Raw genomic sequence first — 26,514 nt, 5'->3', positions numbered from 1 at the left:
AAGCTAGTTTCCCATTTTTCGAAAATCTTGCAACTGACTCGACATTCTACATTTTCTTTGGTAAAGGCTAAATCCATACATCTAATGGCGTTCCTGGAATTTTTGGCTAACTTGGGCTTCAAGAGGCGTGGTAAATATCTTCACCAGCAGAATACTCCTATAATAAGTCATTAAAGTTTATGACACAGGGAATCTTTTCTACATGTTAGTGGGAAATGTATGTGAACATGGTGTTTGCCATTAATGGTATTTTTGAAGGAACATATACGTGCAATCCTAATCAATTCTGGAGCTTGACATTGACACTCAGATTGAATTGTACAAGAATCTCTTGAAAAGAGGCAACAGTTTACTGTATATAAACACAAGTGAAAACTGAGATGCGCAAGTCATATATTACACACATTGCTTGAACTTCCTACAAATTTCCCAGCTAATGTACAATGTCCCCACCACATTGAAATGAAAGAAATGAAAAAGAACAAGGAAGCTAGAGAATGGTTTCAATGAGACAATATGGTTCTTCTTCCACAACTCTAAGGAAGCAATTAAGAAGTGTTAAACATCTATGATTCAGGACTCAAAGTTTTGTCATCAAGGATCTGGTCATGCAGATCTTGAGAATTTTCACCAGATGAAATTGGAAGTAAATGATCTTCTGCAGTACTGTCCAAAGTACTTCCCTCAGCATCCTCAGCTGGGTGATCCACATCTTCACCTTCATCGCTCTTGCTAGGTGGGTCATCCACCACATCTTCACTTGCATCATTCTTGCTAGGACTCTCAATGTCAGCATCCCTAAGCATGTAATCCACATTTTCTCTTCGAAAATTCATGCTAGCATTATCACCTCTGCCATCCTTCGGAGTGCCTGGAACCAATTCTGGCTTAGCTTCAACTCCTACCCTCCGCAGATGCAGCTGCAACATTCCATTTGCCAGTTGAGAAATACAGAAGCTAGTGTCAAATATGAACAAGAAGGCCAAATAGTTGAAGCATTATCCTCAATACCTGAAGATGTAGATTAACTTCATCTGGGCGGGAAAGAAATGGGAAATCACCTCCACTCTTAAGGTATGCTCGCCTCGCCCCAGGGTACTTTTCGCCCAGTTGTTCTTTCAGTTGTTGAGGTGTTGCACAGTAGTCATTCGTCTACAATGGCCAACAAACATGTATGATTGAAACTATAGATGGGCTCCTTCGCATTTTAAAATGCTTCCAAAAGAACCACCAAGGGAAAGAGATCCAAAATAAAAAGAAAGGAAATTATAAAGAAATTGAATTATCGGAAGAAAGTCAAAAGAATTTGTGCACCATCGTGTACAGGAGATCAGATGGAGACAGAGGGGTCAAAATGACAAAACCCCCTGTGTCTTTTGTCACTGTCTGTGCACAAGAAATAACCATGCATGAAAACCTTTTCTCTAAAAAAAATTAACCACGAAGTAGCATCTTATTCGCAATTCGACACTTATAACATCTTATTTGCACTTTGACACTTGGTAAACAATATAAAAGAACCAAGGGATTTCACCAAAAATAACTTTTACTGTGAAGAAAATCCAACTAAAATTTCATAGTCAATGAAGCAAAAGAATATCTATCTAATTTGTTGTGGATCACTGATCATTTCACAATTCGGTTAGTATCCTGGAATAATTGATACAAATCCAACCTCTCCTGCTCGTGGAAAGTCCATGAATTACTGTGGGAAGAGAAACTATAACAGATTATGAACTTCGTCATGGTAAAGATCAAATTAGTCGATTTCCACCACAATGGCTTGCCAATTTTTCCTGCTCAAAGGAGATGAAAATGGAATCAACTGAACAACACTCAAGATTTGAACTCAATTGCCATCCAGTGATTCATACATTGAAATGATACTGGATGACACAAAACAGTCTAGCAACATTAGTCTAGATGTTTTGCTGATATCAAGATCTGGAAGGACTATCATCGACTCATAGTTGTAGGCATGTTTTGAGGCATTATCCATGTAGGCATGGATTAATGCAGACAAATATAGAAGCAAGTTTTGTTCATCTTATATGCTAGGAAGCAACTACAAGTTTTGAGTTCTTGTAGTCAGCCTTTAAAGTGTGATTTCCAAGACATCTAAAAAATGGTATGTGTAAGAACAAGAGCATACACAATCTTCTCTTATGGTTACTTGGTAAAGTTCCATCATATATGAATGTCAGAAATTATCTGTTGTGTGATTTAAACTTTCAATTTCTTACAAAACATATTCAATTGTTCTCCAAAGAGATGTGATTAACTGAACTGCAAAAAATATCACAATGGGTTTCAGGTCACATACATCCATTATAGTGATAAATGAATCTGAAAGCAACAAAGGTCCAACTGATGCAACATCTGCCGTCAAAGATAATCTTGAAGCTAGGTCTTCTCTTGATAGTGTCTCAACCTGTTAAGATATTCAAAAGCAGAAAAAGAAAATAAATGGGCTTGGCAAATAAACAAGGATACAACTTGATTTTTCAGCCAAAGAAGGCAGGATCTCAAATACTAAAGAGAAGGTAAATGGCTAGTGCATAAGCATACAATAAAGACAAATAATAGTAATTTTTGAACAAGAGCTGTCAACAAAAAATCCAGTGTAAAATTAGATTGCAACAGGATCACATTAAAAGAGCACAACCAAATTATGAGAAAGGTTAAAACAATGAAACGCTGGTTGAGTGGAATATTTATCAGGGAAATATATATGTAGAGTATGATTCTAATCTGACAGTTGGATTTCCAATGTTAGCAGAGACTATTCATTGTCTTAGTTGTAGCTAAGGATAGTTTAGGTATTCTATTTTGCTTCTTTCTTATATCCCCAGTGGGTCTCTTAAGTCATCACACATATCGAGTGAAGGGAAGACTCCCAAGGTTACACAAACACATCAATTCTCATTGCTCACATTAGTTAAGGTATTATATTTTATTTGCTTCTGTTCTTATCTCCCGGGGGCCTCCTGAGTCTGCTGAAGGTAAACCCCTGAGGTTACACAAACACATCGATTCTTATCTTCTTCTTTACTCTTTTATTACTGAGATGGTATTAGAGTAAGATCTCTAGGGACTGCTACAACTTTACTAGAATCTTGTCTCCTACCCTTCAAGATTTCAATCATCATTCATTGATTAATTCCTGACTGAGTTTTCAGAGATTCTTCAGTTTTTGCTCGAAAAAGGGTGCAGCACCATATACCGTAATCTTGGGATTATTTTGAGACTGGCTCATAACTCAAGATTAGAAACTAGGTCTCCTTTGTTGGCAGGGACTGATTTGAAAAGTGAAGAATGCATTCAAGTGCTTAGATATATATATATATATACCTATATTTTTTTTCTTTGGTAGAAAGTGCCCGGAAATCAAGTTTATAAATTTTTGGGGGCATAAATGGAGAACAGAATTGTTAAGGTTTTGGATTGATTTTTCCTACTAGGGACTTCAAATTGATTCTTTATCAGGGTTTTAGACTGATTTTTGTTGGTGATTGATTCTGATGGAGTTAGAAATTCGAAATCAAGCTTGCTTCAAGGTCTTGAGATCAAGCATCAACCTTTCAAGGGGTTTTAAATCGAATTTATAAGATTTTGGTGTTGAGATCAACTTTTTTCACGGTTTTGGCTATTTTTTGAATCTTTGATACATAATTGCAACTTCATTCCATTTTGTGTTTTTTGAAATATATGAACCACTCAAGCCTCTCATTTCTAAGGTTGTATATTCATTATTCAGTCACATTACTCGATGAAGTTAGAAGGAATGACCAACTCTCAACAATGCAAGAAACCTTTTAGGTTGGAGTTGATTGGCTGTGACCAACATGATCACTTGACCAAGTCTTAACTATCATTGATGAATCGTGGCAAATCGTCGATGCAAATATTTTCAGACAGTTGTTAATCTCCATGAAAAATCAATAGTTGATTTGGTGACTCACATTGCTATAGTCAATGAGTATTGGAATTATATGAATGTTCTAAACTAGGGACAGAAAACTTGTCTCATATCTATGAACTGTCTTTAGGAGTTTCGTATAGCTGATCAGAAGGGTTGTCCCTTGACCCAGTACTTCATTGGTTATAAGATATATGAGAAGCAGGATTCTCCTCTTCATTATCACTTTTGAGGTGCAACAGATGCAACTAGTGAGAGCAACTCGCAAGTCATGGAACTTTGGGGTCAATCTAGAAAGGAGTTTGGTTTTATTGTTCCCAGAAACTGAAGGTGATATTATAGCTCACATACTTTTTCACGCGTTCTATGAGTATCTTGTGAGACTTCTCATGATTCCACCATGGTGGATACTTCAGTTTTGGTCTCTTTACACCAAATAATGGATCTAGTACTGGGACAGGTGCTGGTGTTAATAACGGCCATGGGGCTCATTCTACCAGTCCCCAAATCAGGTAAAACCCCTATTGTTGGTATTCTAGTCGGCTCAAATTCCTCAGGATCGGCAAAGAATTATTACCAGTGTGTTTGGTCTGGATAAATCAAACTTTTTAAGGAAACTTCATCACAAACTACCATAGCAACAATTTGCTAATATTACTGCGATCACTGATTCTACTATTACATCATCTTCAAAGTCTAGTGGTAGACTTCGCCTTTTGATGAGGTTCATGCACACTTTAATTGGTTTCAGGTTTCTAAATCTCCGAGTCATCTAACTTATATACAGGCAATGCCATTGCATGGCTTTTGACTTCTTCATGTCCTTAGATCATTAATTCAGGTGCAATCAAAGATTGGATCTTGTTCTGTTACCCTCAAATGAATTAGTTATTGGTTGGTGTTTTTTGGGTGAAGGTGAATCCTGATGGATCTTTCGCTTGCTTGAAGGCTTGCCTTGTCAAGAAGGGCTATACTCAAGCATGCAGTGTTGGTTACTCTCTCGAGGCTAAGCTTATTTTTGTTCATAGATTGGTTTCACGTCAATTACTCATCATTGGCCCTAGTTTAGAATTGGATGCTAGAAATGTTTTGTTGCATGGGGATCTCCATGATGAGGTTTATACGGACCACCTCTTTATTGCTTAAGGGAGTATGCGGTGGCATTTAGACTCAAGAAGTCTATATATAGGCTTAAATGTCACCTCGAGGTTTGTTTGTTTAGTTTCATGAAGTTCTTTTGGAATTTGGATTGATACAATGTATTTTTAATCGTTCTATATTTTTTCAACATTCTGATAAAGGAAAAATGTTTGTTATTTTGTATATGTGCATCATATTGTCATTACATAAGATGACTCCACAAGTATTGAGAAGTTGAAGATGCAGTTACAACAAAAATTTCAGGCTATAGATGTCAGAAAAGATTGAAACATTTCTTGGTTGTGGAAATCGCTTTGTCAAGTAAAGAAATTTTGTTTCTACAAAGGAAGTATGTAATCAATCTTCTCTCAGAGATGGGATTATGAAGATCCAAACCTCTAGATAATCCTATGAATCCTAAGTTACAGCTTAGGACTGACGGTGGTGATGTTCTTAGTGATCCTAAGAAGTATTTGGATCCTAATTAATGTTGTGAGTCAATTTCTGTCTGCTCATGGGACATATTATACGGACGTTGCTATAGGCATCTTGGGATGCTACAAGACGGCTCCTATATGAGGCCTACTTTACTTAGATCACGACCATGGATCAATTGAGGGTTTTCTAGTTGCTGCTGGGCAGCATCAATAAAAGTTTAAGGACAGAGTATTGCACATTTATTTGAGGGATTTTGTGTCATCAAAAAGCAAGAAACGGACAATTGTGGTTTGATCAAGCACAGATTCAGAGTATTGAGCCATGGCACATTTTACATGTGAGCTGATGTGGGTGAAACGACTGTTGATTGAGCTTGGATTTATACATGATTCTCCCATGCAACTGTGGTGTGATAATGAAGCTGCTATTCTGCTTAAAGGCATATATTTAGTGAAAGAACTAAGCACAACAAAGTAGATAGTCACTTGGTTCAAGAGAAGCTGCAACAAGGACTCATTTCTCTTAGCCACGTTCATATAGGAGAACAACTTGTAGAATTACTTATGTAAAAAACTTAAATTCGTGTACCACCATGGTACTCAAGCTTTAGGCCCATACAGAGCCCCAAAACATGCAACAAACAGCCCAACCCCTGGCTTTAGTAAATAGACTCTATATAGAACTCTTAAATTCTATTGATGCAATCAAACTCAAAACACTTTACTAACTCAGTGTACTAACTTCACCCTCCACTTATGGCTCTGTATATTGGGCCCATTGCAATGACACAAGGAAATAAATGGCCCAACATATAATATTACCAAAGACTCAATTTCAGCCCAATGGACAACCACCACAAATACCATGTGGTCTTCCCATGCTTATATCTAAGCCTCCATAAAGGATCATAGTTTTGATACAACTGCTACAGTTGTATAATACATTTAGAGATAACAGTACCACCGAGTCACATAATTACATTGTAAGTATAAGATGAGTAGAAATTTGTTTCATGAAGTAGCTGAGGATTATGAACAATAAATAACTAACTGGCAGACTAGACTTGAATAGAATGTAGACATTACCTGGTTAACAACAAAATCAACAGAGTCTGCAATAAATGGTTCATGCGGACCATCCTGAATTCCTAACAAAACATATCGCTTCAGCAAAAAAGAAGGTGTCCAGCGAACACTGCAAAGAAGATAAAATAGAAATTAGAAAGATTATGTACTGTTGAAGAGAGAGAAAAAGAATATGGGGAGTCTATTCTTTATAATTCTTCAGCAGCAGATGCATAAATCTTCTATTGAAATTATTCAGAGGGAAAGTTCTAGGACACCAGAGTTGAAGAAAAATGGAAGTAATCCCAGGATGAATATTTGGTTTATTCCAGTTCAAATAGAGCATATATTCAATGTCATCAAGACCCTCAAGAGGGGAGAAACTAACTATGGACCATCTAGCATGGCAGGATAATTCTCAAGATCTCATCAAGCTATCGTGAGATTCCTCTCTTTTCCATTTAGCGAGACAAGACAATTTGTTTAGCACATAGGAACTCCAGTCTCAGTACTCGAGACTCGAGTTTGTAACTTTGATGATTGGATTATCATTTGAACTTTGTAATTTGAACTCTAAACATGTGTAATGTATTGAACTTGCTTGAATTTTGAACTTTGAGCATTGATGTATGAGTCTATGATGTGTAAAACAGGCTATTTTTAGATTTCACTTCAGCGTAGTCATTTCCCACTTGGGGTCCACATTCACACACTTTTTTTTTTTTTTGCATAAATCTGTGGTCACCAGTGTGCTCAGAACTCAGAAGAACTGAAATAGGCTGAACTGCAAGTTTTAACTCCAATTGACCCCCAACAACCCTCGAGTTGGAGCCTTGCATTCAGGGAAAAAAATTCCAGGAAGATCTTGCAGAGATCTTGAGCCAACTCTCTCTTTTGAGTTGGAAAGATGGACTCAAGATCAAGATCTTGAACCATGCCACCTTGGTGGTTGATATTCCAAAGCACACCTAATAGAAGATGCCCGTAATTTCATAATAATGCTGGCATTTCCAACTGTTTGATAGAAAGGTCAAGGCACTTATCAATTTCAGCGTCAAATTCAACAACTCATCCACCAATGTAGTGGCACACCCTGGTCTTCTCCATGTATGTTCATGCATCCTCCTAATGATCTTGGATTTTAAAGCCTTTGCCATTGAAGCTGCCATGTGGAAGAGTTTTAATGCTAGGTGTGATTTTTGAATGATGACCAAAGCAGGTGTCCCCATAGCATGACCCCTTTGTAAACTAAATGCAGAAAAAGGAATTGATTTCATACGAAGGGGAAAAAACAAATCTAGATCACGAGGTTACAATAATCACAGGACTGAAATACAGCAATCCAAGTAAACAACTTTTTATGTCAGAATCCAACAGTCAGATGGGAGGCCCCTAACTATGCTATTCAATCCCTCCCATGACAAGCTGATCCATGGTTGGATCTGCTGTAACAATGTATGACAGAAAACTAGGAATTCCACATTAACAGTATCTAGTAAGTAGTAAGACACAGCTCACAAGAACACTGCTAATTCCAATCTATGAGTCAAATTACCCTCAAACTCTGGTCGAAAAGTAGGACGAACAGGGAAGCAAACAATATCAGAACATGTGGTCAATCCAAGGCTGGATTGGCTAGAATGATAGCTTGAGTCCCTCCAGCCAGAATTAGTTACTACACAGGAAAAAAAGACTAATGATGAAAACCTCCAAATCAGTGTGTAAAACAGTGAAAAGAACTAATGATGATTACCTGCAAGTAAGTGTTTAAAACAGTGAAACTAGCATTAGATAATGGAGGAAAATACGGGATGAGAAATAAAACAACCTAGGAGTAAATGGTGGTCAGACTACAACCCAAAACATAAAAGAGAGTAACAGACACAAATACTGTTGTGATGATTCTATATTTGCAACTTGCAGAAGACTTCAATGAATGATAGATATGCTAAACATAGAACAGGAAAGAACATTAAATAAAAAGAGTAAGTGAGAAAATCCCCAGAGGAAGACCATGAAGGAGAGATAAATTTCTGGAAAACTGACAGAAGTTGGTAGAAGAAGCCAAAAAAAAAAAAAAAAAAAAAACCCCCTACCCACACTTGAAAAAAAGGTGGATGGGAGAGAGAAGAATACATGGTGGATGGGAGAGAGAAGAATACACTGTGACTTAACCATCCACCATTCCAAGAATTCACCGTGTTGCTTTGCTGCTACTGCACCAAAGGAGTTTTTACTCCATTGAAGAAGCTCAGATATCTCTATCACAATCATGGGAGGCTAGCAGCCACTTCCCCATAGGAGTTCTTGCTTCATTGAAGAACCCTTCTGCATGGCAAAGGGCTCCTTCACTGCCATAACTAACTAGGATCTCCGTTAAATAGAAATACATAGTAAATAAGAGAAATCAAAGAGAAAAACAACTAGGTAGCTGATTGCACATTCACTACCTGAACTCTTAATTGCAAAGCAGCTTGTAGGACTGTAGCAACATCGATGATTCTAAATCTCAGAGATGAAACCTCAATGTGATACCATCTTGTAGTGGTTTCAGCATGTTTACTAAATTTCACAAGTTTTGACCGGAACCACCCATAGAAATTCACCTATCCATATAGAAACTTGATGGACCTGAGAGTTCGGAGTTGAACATGGTTGACTGAAACTTATTTATACCAAATATCTGAAGTACATTTACCTGAGAAACTTTTCTTAAATAAGCAAATATCCCTCAGTTGAATCCAATAAAAATAGTTGGCAGCTTTTTCAACTTTCAAATGGGTTTCTTCTCAAATCTAAAAATTTTCATCAACTTGTCATGATAAAGCATGACTAAAAACTGTAATAACTGGCATTGGAATGGTAGGGAATAAAAGAGGGGCGGGGGGGGTATGGGAAACAACAAAATAATAGGAATTGATGTTGGTAAAAATTACAACACAAAACAGAATAGAGAGTAACAGAACCAGAAACCATGAGATGGTCCCACGGTTGTCAAGGCAGCACCTAGGTGATGTCCATGTGCTTTGGTGGTTCCTAGGCATCCAGGTGCCATCTTATTGCCTAGGCAATGCCTTGTCGCCTTGATATCTCCCCACTTTGGATGCATTGCTCGCATAGACGCCATGGCAACTATTGGATGGTTCTAAGCTGGAAACCTGCCTTACACTTTGATGGTTGAGAAATATGATAGAAAAGAAAAAAAGATTCAAAAGGAAAGTAAATTATACCTCAAGGAAAGCCATAGCAAGCAAAGACATATGCTTGCTACAAAACTAAGAATCAGTAGAAGGAACATAGACGATGAGAAGATAGGAGGGAGAAGAGCATATGATTTGGCTTGAACATGCACCATTCTAGTGATTGAGTACCCTTGGTTGCTGCTGCTTCACTAAAGGATCTATTACTGCACTGAAGAATACCCAAATCCCTTATTGTGTGGTCAAGGATCCCTGGCTGTCACAACTAATGGGCCCTCAATATCTTCTAAAATTTTTTCCCTATCCTGGCTCCCCACTAGCTCGCCTTAATGGTTTAATGGGCTTAAATTATCTTATAACATATGAGCCTAGAATTAGAAGACTTAAGCAAGGTATCTCAGGGTCTGAAAAGACACTTAAGCATGGGCTGCTCTTTGGCCTTTATTTTCCTTGAATAGACCTTAACTCTACATCAAGCAGCCTTGGCTTAGTCAACTGAAAGACAACTTCTTTGGCAACTTTCTCATTCACTTGAAAGTAGGATAGAAATAACAACAAAGAAGGCTTTAATCTATGTTTTTCCCCAAAGTTCTGGAGAGGCTCTACCTAACACATCTTGACATCAGCTATAAGAGGGTTTTGGCTACTGTTACAACTTCTTCCCAAGCATTAAGACTAAGCATGTTCAAAATGCAAGATCTTCATTTAGAATGATAAATGCCATAGAATTTCGCAATTCTACTCATGAGATGTGACGGGACAAATAATTGGCGAATTGTAGATTCCATGCTTGCAGTGAGAACTAAATGTATATGATGCTGTGCATGAGAATAGGTACAAGGAAAATACACAGGAGCCCATGGCATGGCAGCAGAAAAACTGCGTGTCTCCAAAAATGAGTTTGAGACTATCAATGATTTAACACGTCTTGGACGGTGCTGAGCAAATAGTTGAGCCAGGAAACCTCCCAGTGATGTTCCATAAAGATGTACCTGTTAAATAAGAATAGTGAGCTCACCTAAGAACTTTAATGGTTGGGGAAGTAATGAAATGGTGAACGAACACAACCATGCAACTCAGTACAACATAGAGCATTGTATTACTCCTAACTCTGTATAAACACCAGCTGCAAAGCCTAATTTCCTGACCTCCAGAAAAGAGATCCCATTCTGGTTCCAGCTTAAAGATATTATTTCAAATAGCACATATGAGCATCAGGAAAATGACACGTAGCTTGAAAGAGTGTGTGTGTGTGTGTGTGTGTGTGTTTCACATATAAAAATAAATAAAAATAAAAACACCATGGAACTAGCCATGTGTTTGACAGGCTAAACACACCATGGACTGCAGCGTTCAAAATTTTGGAAGTTAGAGCCTGTGTTACAGCAGAGATCCTAAAACAATTATTTGAATTTTGATTAAGAAACAATTTTAAGCAATCAATTAGAAACTCTCTTTCCAGATGGAATTGCTTCAAGATAGATTACTAGTATTTGTTAAATTCAACAATAAGCAACTGAGCTAGTCAAAATCCCCCAGGTCGATGGAACAAAACTAGGGTACAGGCATAAACCATGACCTTTTGAGATCCAACAGACCCTCTACCCATATTCAACCTTTTCTCAGCTACTGCTATAAGAATAAAAATTTACAAGATTGATAGAAATGCTCAAACACACAACTTACTAACCAACAAAATGCAATACATATTAGCAAGCCTTCTGAGGTCTGCTGTCAGTGTCACTAAAGTGCTTGATATCTAATTATGCACCAGGATGAAATTCTATTAAGCAATGAAAACATTGTCCCAGAAAAGCGAAAATAACAAGATTAAATTCCACGTGAAAACTTATGAATAAAGAATATTTGGGATGTGACATACACACCACAAGTAAAAGTCTAGGTGACTAAATTTAACATCATTACACACTACAGGTGTCGAAAGCTAAACACAACCTTCCCAAATATAAAAATAATAATAAGAAAAGGAAAGTAAGTCATAAAAACTAGAAGATTACGTACTCCAAATAGGAAATACCAAATTAGTGAGAAGATATAAGCAGTATCAACTCAATTGAAATAAATGTGAGATCAAAAGCAAAAGAAAGCCCCCAAGATAAGCATTTAAAAAAAAAGAGGGAGAACTCCCTGGACACAAACAAAAGAAACCAGAATGGCAGGGAAGGGGGAGAATACGAAAAAAGAAACCCTTCCAGAGAAAGATAGAGCAAAAGGCCTAGACCAGAACAGATGGTCAGCAATAGGCTGCTTGTCGCTTGCCATTTGCAGTCTGTAGGTGTTAGCTACATTCAACAGTTGTTTAATACAAATTAACAAGAATGTTATATGGGAACAAACCAAGCATGAAACAACATACATTTCAAACATGCCGTTCATTCACAATACCTATATGGTTCAAAAAGATATTTTGTACTCAGAAAAATCATAAATGACACATCTATGTGTTTCATGGCATTTATATTTGTTATGCATGATATTCTTAACATCATCATTAACAATAAAATAGAACATAGATGGTGGGACAGCATATGGAGATACACATTATGCATTTTTCTTCAAGTTCAATACAGGTGAACCGAATGCACAAGGATTCAGCCATTGCAGGGTCGGAGGGGTCATCAACCTCCTTTCGCAGAGAGGTTTTTCCCAGACTCTAAACTGATCGTTTAGTCACAATGGAGCAATCTCACGTTGCACCAAGCATGGAATAAATTTTGCTCAAAATTGTCGAAGCATTTTTTCAAATCAAAACGAAGTTACAAAAATTCTGTCAGAACTAAATGTTTCAACCGAAACGATATATAGCAGGTTATAAAACCTCTCTGTTTCGAGTGGAACCTGCATTATTTTGCAGGTTCTGCAAGTTTCGATCTGTTCCGCTGCTCAAAATTTTGACCCTCTTTTAAAATTAATTTTTTTAATTTCTCTTGCATTCTACCCCGATTTCACCTCATTTTAGCAACTCCTTTACATTCCTTCTCAACTCTTGCTCCTCCATTCATTGTTGGGTTTTTGAGAATAAAAGGTGAGTTAACAAAGGTCTCCATTCTTTTCTTTTTTTGTTTTGTTTATGGCTTTTTTTTTTTTGGTTAAATTTGTTTATGGCTCAAATCAACTTAGATTGCTTTCAAATTAAAATATTTTTAGTCTAGGGTGTTGATTTATGATTATGAAGTTAAAATTAATTTTTTCATATTGCTACTATTTTTTTATTTTTCTGTATTTAAAAACCCTTTTCCAAAATATGCATATTCCTCGAACCAAAAAAAAAAAATGTATATTCCTAAAATACACATGCATACACTCGTGTATGAGTTTGAAATTGATGAATGTGAGACACCATCACTTCATCTATGCTGTGATGGTGTTGAATTGGATTTTTTTTTGTTACTAATTATTAATTTTAATTGTTTGAAAAATATTAAAATATTTTCAAAAATTATTTAAATATTAAAAAATACTAATTAATTTGTTATATCTTTTAAAATAGGAGATTATTAATAGTAGCATGTATGTGATTTTTTGAGCTTATTGTAATGCTTTTTAAGATTCTTAGTATGAATTTTTTATATTAGGCACTCACTTTGAAAGTTGTCAAACATAGCCTAGCAACCCGGGAGGCCATTGACAACCAATAAAAAGAAGAGTGAGTGCAATTATTCCAAAAAAAAGATATGAGGAGGTGGCGCCACTAGATTGAAGGTGCATCTAGCTAGGGGAAGTGGGGATATAGTAGGATGCCAAAGGGTGCCCGCAGAGGTCAAGAAGGCAAAATGACCTCTTACTTGGTTGAGGGAAAGCAAAAGAGGAAAAATAAGAGAACAAAGAGGGAGGAGTTCGAGGATGCATGCCTTAATGACCTTTAAGAGCCAAGAGAGCAGGATTTTGATCAAAAGGAGCTAGGAGAGTATGGATGTGACCCTGACCCAGAGTTCGCATAGATGATGAGGGCAATGATGATGAGTAAGGAGTAGGCTAAGATTGATGACATGAGAAGGCAGCAGAGGGCTATGGGTTTTGGGTCCTTTAGAGAGCCAATAAGTATGGGAGGCACACGCAGCTCCCAAGTCCCTATGAGGAGGAGTCAGAGTGTGAGGGAAGAGATTCCTATCCCACGGGCCCCAACAAGGGGTCGAGCTTCATCAGCACATCCTACATATCTGGATCTTGAGATTCTTTGTAATGATCCGGCCCTATTTAGGAGGCTTGAGCAAAAGCAGAGAAAGTTGAAGCACTTGTGAGGGAGTGTGCAGGAGAAAGTGGGGATGGCTTTCTCCAAGTGGGCTATGTACCATAGTATTTCAGCACATATAGCCCAAGGGCCCTACCAAAGGATATGATTGTGGAGATAGGCAAGGTTGGGAGTGGTGTATAGGGGCCAACCCACATGAGATATATAATGTCTATTTGCCTAAATATAAAGAGGATTAAAATGAGTACATTAATGGATTAAAGCCCATGTGAGCTTATTATGGAATGACAATGGTGGCTGATGGTTGGACTGGTCCTACTAGATAGTCCATCATCAATTTCATATTGAATTGTGACAAGAGGACAGTGTTCCTCAAGTCAGTAGATGTGTCCAGTGAGAAGAAGGATACAAAATACATTTACAAATTATTGAAGCAACTAGTGAAGGAGGTTAGAGTGGAGAATGTGATCCAAATCGTGACTGATAATGGCTCCAACAACAAGAAAGTTGGGTTGAAGATGATGTAAAACTCCAAGTATCAAAACATGTTTCTACTTCTAGTAATAATTTTAATTTTTAAATACATATTACATATACACTTTATGGCTTTATGGCTTTATATTGATGCCTTGCTAGACAACTATAGGCTCTTTTGTACTTAATGTGCTGCTCACTGCATTGACTTAATGCTAAAGGACATGAGAAAGGTCAAGCTTGTGAAGAAGACCGTGGAGTAAGCCCGACAAATTAACACCTTCATCTATAACCACACCTATACATTAAAGATGATGAGGGACAAGTCTCAGGGTGACTCAGTGAGGACATACATAACTAGATTTGCTACCAATTGGATAGCACTGCAGAGCTTTAAGAGTAGGACAACTGGCCTTAAGAGCATGTTTACATCAGAACAATGGTTTAACTGGGAGGCTCTTCATCCATAGGAGGAAGGAGAGCATAGTTGACCATATAAAATCAAAATTTATGAAATAATATGAGGACAGTGGTGAAGATGCCTGAGCCTATGATGCATATGTTGAGGATGGTAGATCAGCAGAGAATACCTACTCTACCACACATATGGGCTACCGTAGATAGGATGAAACAACAAGTTGTTCAAGTTTACCCACAAGCAACAAGAAAATCCTCGACATCATCCAAGTTAGATGGGAGTTTATGTTGCAGCATCCACTACATAAGGCTGGTGAGTAGTTAAATCTATGAATCAATTTAATTTTCATTATATTATCACACTATTAAGTATTGATTATTCTCTCTTATTTTTGCTTTTTCTTACACAACATACTATCTAAATCCTAAGTGCCATTACAATAACAATCTTGGGATGAGGTAAGATTTGATAGATGCCGTCCAAACTATAGTGGAGAGGTTGGAACTGGATCCATCCAAACCGACAATCATCCTAATGGACGTGAGATTGTGATTTGATGTTCACAATTCATAGTTTTATACTATGTTATTAAGTATTAACTTATTGTTTTTTTTTTTTTTTTTTTTTTTCCCTTCTTCTTTATATATTAGATAAATGAAGGCATTTAGGGATGCCACTAGGAGCTTTGATCATCCCATGGTTATTTCAGGACGGGAACCCGCCTCTGGGGGTTAGTTAATTCGTTATATATTTAATTAGTTATATTATAGCTTTAAGTTGTTACTTAAATATTGAAATGACTTGGAGTTTATGTTTGTTGCAGCTAAATGGGGGTTGTAATTTGGATGTGACTCACCCCATTTGAGTACGATTGCATGCAAAGTGTTCTCCCAAACATGTTCTACCACTAGTTGTGAGCGAAATTGGAGCACCTTCAGCCTCATCCACTCAAAGAGGCGTAACCGATTAAGTGTGAAGCCTATAGAGGACCTTGTCTATCTACACTATAATATGAGACTGAGGGAGGATCATATTAGACAAGAGCTGGATAGAGAGAGAACAATATCGAGTTGGCCAACATATTTGAGATGGATGATGATGATAACCCAGTAGTTGATTGGATTAGGGACAGTGGAGAGCCCTTAATGGATGAGGAGGGAGATCATCCCAGTAGAGAGTGCCCACCCATCCCTTAGTGCCACACCCTAGTGCATCCACCCAAAGTGAGGATTTGATTGTCTGATCGACACTAAGGATGATGCGAATTAGACATCCCCCGACAACGACGAGGATGATTACAATGATGATGATGGTGATGGAGGCGATGAGGAGGGTGTTGGACTTTATGATCAAGATTTAGCTGATCTTAGGGACAGATAAGGGTGTCAATCGGTATGGTTTCGGTAATTCGGTACTATACCAATTTTGAATACCTAAAACCAAAACCGTACCATACCGAATTTACACGGTACGGTTTGGTTTCAGTATTTGCAAAAACGGTTCGGTATGGTTTCGTTATTAAATCAGTGCGGGAAAATAGTTTAAACAAGGTAACTAGTGCGGTACAATTTAGTACGAATGAACCCATGCCACTTTTGTCATTAACTCATTAAGATCTTAATGAAATTGCGATCAAACAATCGATAAAATCTAATATTAACAGAGACAAAGCAAGTAAATGTAAGAAGAGGAGTGAAGGACGAAATAAAAAACTGAAATAGGGAATTAGGGATAGAGTAAAGGCAAAGTGTTTTAATTTTAAAATTACATTTATATTTTTTAATTTGGTACGGTACCGATTCGGTACGGTTTAGGTACATACCGACAGTATGAGTACCAAAAATCGGAACCGTACCGAATTTTGAAAGGTATGGTGCGGTTTTAGATGGCGTGGTTCGGTACGGTTAAACGGTTTTAGTACGCAATTGACACCCTCAAGGACAAACCACCACCACTGGCACCAGCACCAACAGTACGTGAGAGTCAAGGAGGGGGAGGATAACCATCGAGATTCATAGGCGAGAGTCAATTCACCCATGTGACACAGGATTCAGACTATAGTGGAGCTACCTCTCGAGGCAAAAATGTTTCATTAACATATTTAAGGAAGGGGAAGGGGAGACATCACGGATATGGCACGGAGGACACACCATCATATGGGTCTTACCATCCGTATGATGCGGTTAGCTTGGTGGGATTTATGAGATCGATGAGAATAGATGATTCCAGAGACTCCACCTCTAGAGGATCTGAATGGCATATGCCCACAGAGTCCTCATATGATACTGCTTTGGAGAGTGTTGGTTCTACTTAGTCGACTTATAGAGCTTATCGTTATGGACCTTATGGTGACCTTCCTAGCTATCAGACTTAGAGTCAACCACTAGTGAAGCCTTATGGTTATGGAGCTTATGGTGTCACTCCCACTATCATCTATTGAAGTCAGCCATTGGAACGTTACTATCAGTATAGAGCTTATGGTGTCCCTACCTCTACCGACGACTAGGGTGTTTCTTCGTTTGTTGAGCAGACTTCCACTCTATACCACAACCACCACCAGCCCTTCCATCTGCCGTTGATCCAGTTCCTTATCCAGAGATTCCCAAATTCCCACCATCTAAACATCTTAGACATGTGGATGAGGCCACATACAGAGTTGCATTTGTCAATTATCTGGAGCAAACATCATGGGATGTGTATTGTCATTTGTATGGGGTGTAGAGGGAAGAGGGAGACATGGAATAGAGTAGACTTGTACTTGGTAATATTCTTAGCTCTTCTTATAAATACTATATACTTGAATGTTATCTTTTCAATGGTTTTTTTGGTAAACTAGAAGTTCCATTGTGTTATTATGTTTGAAGTAGGTAGTATGCAAGAATCCAGATCATTTTGAGTTCATATGAGGATCGAAACTGAAGTTTAAAACTTCAGGGGGAAAAATCAAATGTTTTGACCAAAATTTCTCATGTAACCGGGTGATACTTTTACCATGTCTTGGAGGAAAATGCAATAGTTCAAAAACAACCAGAATTAACAAGAGACAACATATACAAGTATAGCTCCAGGATTTGGTACCAAACCTGGTTAACCAAGGTTAAATTTTTCCTGAAACAAAAAAGAGACCCAAAATGGTCATTTGACTTCAGAAACTGCTTTGAAAGTATATGTTGTACCGACGAGATGCTTATCTATCTGGTCCTCTATCATGTGGACAAAAACATGTACTACCACATGGCAAATACCAGCGTATCATTATAGTTCAGCATGCATAGTGATGCCACAAAGAACCTATTTTAATTTAAACCAGAAAAAGCTTAAAAACTATAACCATATATTCAAACTGTATGAATAATAATCAATTCTGAATAACAAGAACCAGTACAAGAAGAAAACATAAAAAGGAAATTGCTACTTACATGGTGAACATCAATAGCATCCAAAAACTTTTCAAATGCTAGAACCCACTCGTTGTGATTCCATATGCGAGGTATATCAATAGAAATCACACGATAACCCTGAAACAAATGTACGGCACCTCGTTAATAAATTAGGGAAAAAGGTGCATGACAGGCCAGAGACCACCAAAAAATGGTGCAATTTAGTGACAGTTTTTCAAAAAATAGTATGCAGAACAATGAGAAATACACCTGAGGACCTGCCTCGCTTTTTAGCTCTGTTCTCCCTGGTAACTAATTATATTTTCTACTGAACTTTTCTAAATAAGGAAAAAGGCCAGGGAAACAGTCTAAATGACAACCAAAGGACTATGTTTGGAGAGCCACCGTCCACAGTGCCCAGCAATCCAAAAGCTCTGTTATCTGGACACTTCAGATAGGAGCATTTTTCTTAGTCACACACCTGTTGCAAATTTGACATCAACACCCGCCCCACCAACAAGACTCTGACATGGTAGCAATACCAATAGCAGTTCCACCCCAACATGGCACTGTCTTGGCTTTCTTCGTGTACCAATGATAAAATGGTCAGGAAGAATAGAACAGGAGTAGATAATTGGGATGTTCGGAATGAGTCCCATTTTTTCCACTTCCCAAGAGGCTGCACCAGGGATGGTCCTAGTCTGATGATTAGTGCATGACGTGGTGGCTCTCAAATGCATGCCCCATCTTCACGGTGGCAGCTCAAGCTTTTAAAGTCACACCAAGTAATGGCCCCCAATAGATAAGTAAATAGGAAAGATAAAGCTTCGCTACAGAATTTATGCAATACGGTTCAACAAATCATAATATGTGATAACTCTGCTGAAACAAATTTTAAAGACAATACAAATAGTTTAGCTGTACCCTCACAAAACACATGCACTTTATCAACTACTCCGATAAGACTAACAGCATTATTTATGTAACATTTAAGTACTAAAATCAACCAAACAGTAAACATTCTGTGCCTTCTCACTAATCTGAACAAACATTAATGGCACTACAAACTATATGAAAGACCATCAGTTGACTGCAAATCTTATTTCCTTAACATCCTTCCTTTGTCACAAATCCAACAAATCTACACCTAAGTAAACTCACTGACAGAGTTCTGATTTAGTTTTCCTCACCTCTATCTGATATCTTGGATATCATTTGTCCGTTCAGCTTCAATAATCTCCACACTTCTAAGAGGTTAAAGATAATATTACTTTTAGTCAACCTTACCTTCTTAGAGCACTTAAATAAATTTCCTCGGAAAGTACAATTTATTTATCTCAATCCTTGCAGTCCCCAGAGAGTAAAATAACCAAGGCAGATGCACCTCTCTCGGTTAAAAAGGTAAACCAATGCACGCTTTCGAGGAATAGAAGGGCATACCTAGTGCAAGTGGCTTCCAACACCATAATTGCCAAGGTTTTGCCTGAGGTGAACCCCTTGGTACTTAAGTGCCATGACAACTAATATCACCTGAGTTGCCTAGTTGTGTTTGCTTTGGCAGTTTCTCCCTGCTTTGTGGAGAGTCTACTCTCCAATTCAAGCCCCATGACCACCAGGTCAATATGGAGTAACCTTATCAATGCACAGAAGTTGCAATGCATACTTCAACTATGTGACAGCTGACTCCATATCAGTTTGTATTCATTTAAGATGACATAGTATTCTTGGAAATAAATACAACTACCACAGTGAATCACATGGGACTGCTAAATATGCAGCTAGTATATCAGAATTATGTTATAAACAAAAGGGCTTCTTTAAGAGAATGAGAAGCTCCCTACAAAAGAAACGCAAACTATGTGGTGCCCAAAACAACCATGAGATCCTCTCCTGTCATTTGAATCAGTATGTTGAACTACTTAGACAAGTTGTTTCAAGTATTCAGATGGGTTCTTAAACACAAAACATTGTCTTGGTAACTCATTCTCAGATTCTTGAAGTGTACTGAAAGGGGGTATCAACAGCATGTAACTGAATTTCGACAAAGTTACATCATCAGATTCACTACCTTCATGGACAATAACATTATCTGCTTGTAGTAGACATCTGCAGTTCCCGCTGTCCCAGGGATACAGATAACCGGAGGTACCACTTTTGGCCCAAAATCATAATACCGCCACTGTTTTGATCCAATCTACAACAAAAAATAATTTGTGGACAACAGATTTATTAAGCATCAGAACTGTATTCCAACAACGAAGCAAGAAATCATTTTTTTCTCACCAAAAACCCACAATTCAATAACTCAATCAACTGACGAGCTGAAAACCGACTTAAGATACCAAAATCAGGGACAGTATCAGATTGAATTAGATATAAACAGATAGTCAACTAAACGACTTGAAACGTGAAAGTAATCCCATTTGAAGAAAAAAAAGGAGAGAATCAAAGAACAGATAATTGCAGAGAGATTCTGAAGAAGGATCAAACGTACTGTGATCTTGTGGAGGGGTACTTTGGACTTGAAGTGAATGTAATCACCAGGCGCCGAAAAGACGCCCTTCATTGTTGCTGATCAAATTTGCCCATCAGAAAAAAGTGGTTTAATCGATTTCAGATCTCAAACCCGAATTCAGATTTCGGCGGTTTTCAATTATAATTTGTAAATTAATCCATTGGAAGCGAAGACGAGGCCCGCGTGGCCCCTCCTCTCTTCTTCTCTCCTGTACGAATTGTTCTTCACCAGCTTGTCAAAACTGAATCAGACACCAACGAATTATTGATCATGAAATAGAAAACCTATTAAAATAAGGGTTTCCCTGGTATACTGGTAGTTAGGAACGTAGGTTACAATAATTAGCATGCTCCATTTTAGGGCTTGGGCTGTTTAAATATTTTCTTGGGCTCGATTTAAATATCTTATGAAATATCCACATCGCATCTCCCATAATAGTTTTGCAACGGCCGATACTGATACTAAACCGGGATTTTGTTTTCTAAGATTCATCCGGACTAGCTTACGTGCACCTCAACTACAGTTTCATGTGAGTTTTTATAATTAATAATGGCGGCGGCAGTAGCGGAGCCATGTGGGGACAGAAGGGGGCCATGGCCCCTGGATTTTTGAAAATTTAAAGATGCCTACATATTTTCTTAATTTTCTCACTTTATGTGTGAAATACCACTATTTGGCCCCCTCCAAAAATTAAAAATAAAAATTTAAGATATAGATGATGAGTACAAATGTCATTCTTAATTATAATTAAATGGTTATCATTAAACCCCTAGTTTTAAAGAATAAAGGGTTAAATTTTAATTCAAAAATTAACTCACGATCCATAAATTTCTCCCTATATTCTCTCTCATATTTTCATTCATATTTATTCTCTCTCATCAATCTCCTATTTTATTCCTATTTCTTCTCTCTTTTTCTCACATATCTCACAAAATATTGGAGTAATTAGCAGATATTGGAATTTTCCTAAATCTTCTCCATAGTTATCAATATTCACTCTCTCTTTTTCAAATTATTCCTCTCTCTCTCACATTCACGATTTTTCTAATATTCATTTCATAAAATATAATTTTTTTTTATTTAGTTGTTATTTCTTTCTCCTAAAATTTGATTCTACTAGTAGCAATTTGAATCTCGTTAGAATTCAGCCATTGATTTTATCAAATGTAATCATAATCATTGATTTTTTTTTTTAATCCTTAAACTTTTTCTTAAAATTTCATTCTTATTAATGGAAATTCAAATATTGCTTAGAATTTCAGCTGAATTTACCTAAATTTTTAATGTAGGTCCCACACATCAAAATATAATAAAATTTTATGAGATGGGACCCATGGTGGGTCCTGGCCCAGGTATATTCAGCCCCCCAATGTTCAATCCTGGCTCCGCCCTGGCCTCCAAAGCTCCAACACCACTCCTTGAGTTACCCTCTAAAATTAATGCTACCCTAATTTACCCAATTTATCAGTCAAACCCCCAATAAAGGTAAATATATCAAAGAGACTCATTGTGGTTATAATCACACTTAAGAGCAGACATAAGCAAGTTAAACTTTTTAAAAAGGCAAAATACCCTTAAACAAAAAACCATATTTGTTTTTTTTTTTGTGACTTGTCTTTATCTTTCTTTTATGTTTGCAACCTTTCTTATTCTTGAATTCTTGCATCTTTTATATGATTTATATTCTACAACAAATGTGGGGGTATTATTGAAAATGAATAGATAAAAACTAAGACTAATAGTGTTAGTTATAGGGGGTTGCCTGATATAATGGGTAATTTGGAGGATGGCATTAATTTTGGGGGCGACACTGAAAATTTCCCAACTTAGCCATCACTAAGTGTTGACTCAATTGGTAGTGACTAACACATCTTAGTGAAGAGGTCCAGATTTGACTCTCTGATAGGACATCCATTTATAATAGCCCTCACCCTTAATAATACAATATATATAAAATTACTCGTTACAAAATTAAAAAAATACTTGTACTAAGCCAATACCATATCCATGCAAATAGGGAAAAATAAAATCAAAATATACCATTCACTTTTTGAGGAATATTAAGCAACAAACATTTGATCTTGTGAATCTCCAAAGATTCTAAATCCAATATCGTATTGATTTCTTTATGCCAATAACCATTTCGAAAACGTGTACCTTTTTCAAAAAAAAAAAAAAAAGTGTACTTTTTTCATGGTAGATGCTCTTCAAGGGTGTTTGGCTTTAGTACTGGACAATTAATACGCAATATTGAACTGCCTATAGTCCAGATATAAAGCCGTGGTCCCTTTTGTTTTTATTTATTTATTTTTTTGAGTTTCAATGGTATCGTTCAAAATCTTTAGAGCAAATCTCACTGGTACCTCAAAATGGAGGCCTTAAAGTACTGACACTCCACTTTATGTTTAGAAAGCACATAGACCCCAAAATATAATTTTTATTGAATATATTTGTCAAATTTATCATTGAAAACAGTTAAATTACTGTTTATTTTCAAAAAATATCCTTATAATACATAGTGTCTGAAAAATTTTCAGTGACAAATTAGACAAATATTCAATTTTGTGGTTTATGTGCTTTTTAAACATAAAGTGGGAGTGTCAGTGATTTGATTTCATTTTGGGGTGCCAGTGCAATTTGCTCAAAACTTTAAAAAAAAAAATCAAAACAAAATTGACCTGGACCATAGAAATTATACAATACTGAAGCTCAACCCACTCCTAGGACTAGCTATCTGTGTGGTAACCACGATGAAGTTTTTGAATGTTTGATTTGATAGCCCAACTCAGCCCGACCAGATATTACCATTACATTGGACAGTTTGCAACCATGTGACATTCTAGATTGTTTTAGGAAAAACTACGTGATTAGTTACTTTTGGGGTTTCTCTTTACAAAAATTACCACTCAGTGTTTCACTTAGCATAACTAGCTAAAATTGAGTTTGTCTTTACAAAACTAACTAAAATAATGGTTTTTCATTCATTTGGACATTGTTATCCCTAAAATTGATTATACCAAAATGGGATAAAAATGTCCAAAAAGTATGAAAAATTAGTGAATTTTTCTTTTTGGACAAAATAATAATTTTCACTCTTTTATTTTGCTTTGTAAATAGGATCAATCGCATTCTTTTCTCCAACAGCACCATGATCAACTGCACCCACCAAAATTGGCAGCACCCTTTACTCATAGTAAATGCCTATCATTTTCATTTTCTAAAACACTTGGAAGAAAAAAACATACAACTAACTACAAACTTAAAAAACCAAAATAATATTGGACAGTTGTCCTTTATGGGAAAGACAGTTGTCCTTAATTATCAATAAATGCGATGGAATGGTATTTTCCTTTTGTATTATAATGAGGGTTTCGGGAACTGTGTGAGCCTTTTAGATTAGGGTTTTCTCTTTCAAAAGAATAATAAATTAGAAACTTTTCAGAAACACCCAAATAACGTGGACAGCCTTGAATGCTATGCATTAAATAATACGCAGCACCTGGCCAACAATCGAGATCGGAGGTACGTTGATATTACTATTGGTAGTACAGTACCATTGAAGTTGAACCCAAAATAATGAGTGAAAAGAAAAAACATTGGATAACCCTATCAAATTGTTAATGAGTTCAGAAAATATATCTTAAATTTACAGAATAGTATACTCAAAAAATTCAATTAAGCCATGATTATATAATTTTTAAATTATCCTCTATCAATAGGTCTAGAACACACAATTGTCCAAATGCAAGAAACAAAGGAGGATGAACCCGAGGCACAAGAGCTCAAACCACATAAAAGTAAGCTTGAGACCACTAGACCACCCCTTGGTTTATCCATTATTTTCCTGATTTAATGTATTAGGCCATGCCAGAAATACAGAAAAGTTGTCTCCTACTTTTATAATAAGAATCAGAGCATGACACAGTAGCTTGATCCAGTTGAATGATAACTTTGAATGGGAGTATAATTTAAATCCAAGTAATCATAAGATTATATATTAATTAAGATTATATATTAATTAGAGCTGAACTGGGTTAGGGCATGTTTCGTTACATGAATCCAGATATTTGAATGCAAGATTTATATCCGTTTGGTTGTGAAAATTCATGAAATCTAGAAATTCATTTTTTTAAACTAAAAACGTGAATATGTAGATTTATGGATATGGATTTCATTCCTATTATAAAAATACTAAACATTTGTGTATTCACAAAGATCACAAATGAATCCATGTATTTTATTCTATAAATTCAGTTAACCAAACAGTTAATTTTATGAATTATGACTCCCTAGATTTGAAATCTCTAGACTCATTTAGGGCCTGTTTGGTTACATGAGTCTGGAGATTTCAAATATCTAGAGATTTGAAATCTATAGATTTCAAATCTATAGAGTTATAATTTATAAAATTAGATGTTTGGTTGTGGAATGAAATTTGTGGATTCATCCTAAAAAACTATTTGATCGACATGATTTTTGTGAATGTGCAAATGTATAGCTTTTTTGAAATCTCTGGATTTCATCCCTTACCCATAAATCTACAGATTCACGTTTTTAGTGTAAAAAGGTGAATCTCCAGATTTCATGAATCTGGAGATTTTTACAACCAAACGGGTATAATTTTCAGATTCATGAATCCAGAGATTTGAAATCTCTAGATTCATGTAACCAAACAGCCCTTAACCAAACACGCCCTTAATCAGCCTGGCTGTTACCACTTTTAGCTACCTGATTGATTATTTAAATTGAAGTCATCCATGTTAGTTCTTACAATCTACCATTGGCCTGGTAGCCATCATCTTAGATTGTAAACCATCCATTTCAGTTCTTTTTGAAAAAAGGTGCTTTATAATTTCTAATAAACAACAAGGTATTAATCAAAAAATTTATATTAATTTTTTACAAAAATAAGAATAATAATAAGTGAAAAAATCACAAAACAAGATAGCCTTTCTACCCATTATCATTACCATTACGAATTTTCTCAAATGGAAAGTGGGGGAGGGGGCAAATACTAATATTTCACAAATAAAAAGAGGGCCAGAAAGGTTTTTTCCATCATGAAAGATCAAACCTTGACCTCAATTAGGGGCGTTAGTCATTGTCATCTGAGCAAATGCTTGATGGTATGCATCTGAGTTCCTATAATCTATAACTGATTGGTCTGGTCTCCTCTTACATGGTAAGTAGTTGAACACCATAATTGGTGCTGCAAAATTTGATCATTTCAATACCAGCAAAATGTCACCATTTAAACAAATGAAGGTGCCATAATTGAGACAAACTACATTCATTTCTATAAGATGAAAGACCATATCACAATGCAATTCCTAGATTCTGAATTCCCTCCTCTCCTCCCCCATTTGCCTGAAACATAATAAACAATCATAATCCTTCACCCTATGTTCAAACAAATTCTCCTCTAAAAGAACCCAAGTTCTCCATTCAACCCCAAGGAATTTCATTAAATACAATTATCTTTAATTTCTTCCAATTAATCGATCCACTACAGATTTGGAACAAGGTTGCAGTCTTCAGAGCTACAATTGCAATATTAATTCATTAGAATTCTTGTCTTGTCAAGTCATTGAATGCATGAGAGACTTCTCAGACTCCTCTTTGAGAATATCATACTTGACATAACATGATTATTGACAGATCAATCTAACTGCTCTTGGTTCCACCATTTTTCTATTCAATCACAAATATTTAGGTTCCTAATTCTACCCTGAAAGCAAGACAAATTAATAAAC

The 26,514-nt window shown here is 36.5% G+C and overlaps 1 protein-coding gene across 1 annotated transcript; it reads right to left on the bottom strand.

Annotated features, from left to right (window-relative positions):
- Positions 1-98: 98 nt before the first annotated feature.
- Positions 99-21,102, bottom strand: LOC149029695 (alpha/beta-Hydrolases superfamily protein). The gene is made up of 8 exons (XM_089142020.1): positions 20,741-21,102; positions 20,315-20,440; positions 18,286-18,384; positions 10,611-10,753; positions 6,583-6,691; positions 2,324-2,431; positions 1,012-1,152; positions 99-920 (listed from the first exon to the last, which is right to left on the bottom strand). Exons 1-8 carry the CDS (start codon positions 20,810-20,812, stop codon positions 567-569), a joined length of 1,152 nt encoding a protein of 383 aa, XP_088998146.1. The 5' UTR covers positions 20,813-21,102; the 3' UTR covers positions 99-566.
- Positions 21,103-26,514: the final 5,412 nt, after the last annotated feature.

The sequence above is a fragment of the Hakea prostrata genome, chromosome 1, assembly GCF_041222555.1.
Source record: "Hakea prostrata isolate BN-2017 chromosome 1, UWA_Hpros_2, whole genome shotgun sequence".
NCBI lineage: Eukaryota > Viridiplantae > Streptophyta > Magnoliopsida > Proteales > Proteaceae > Hakea > Hakea prostrata.
The sequence above is the reverse complement of the archived record's forward strand: the minus strand, read 5'-3'. Positions and strand labels throughout refer to the sequence as shown.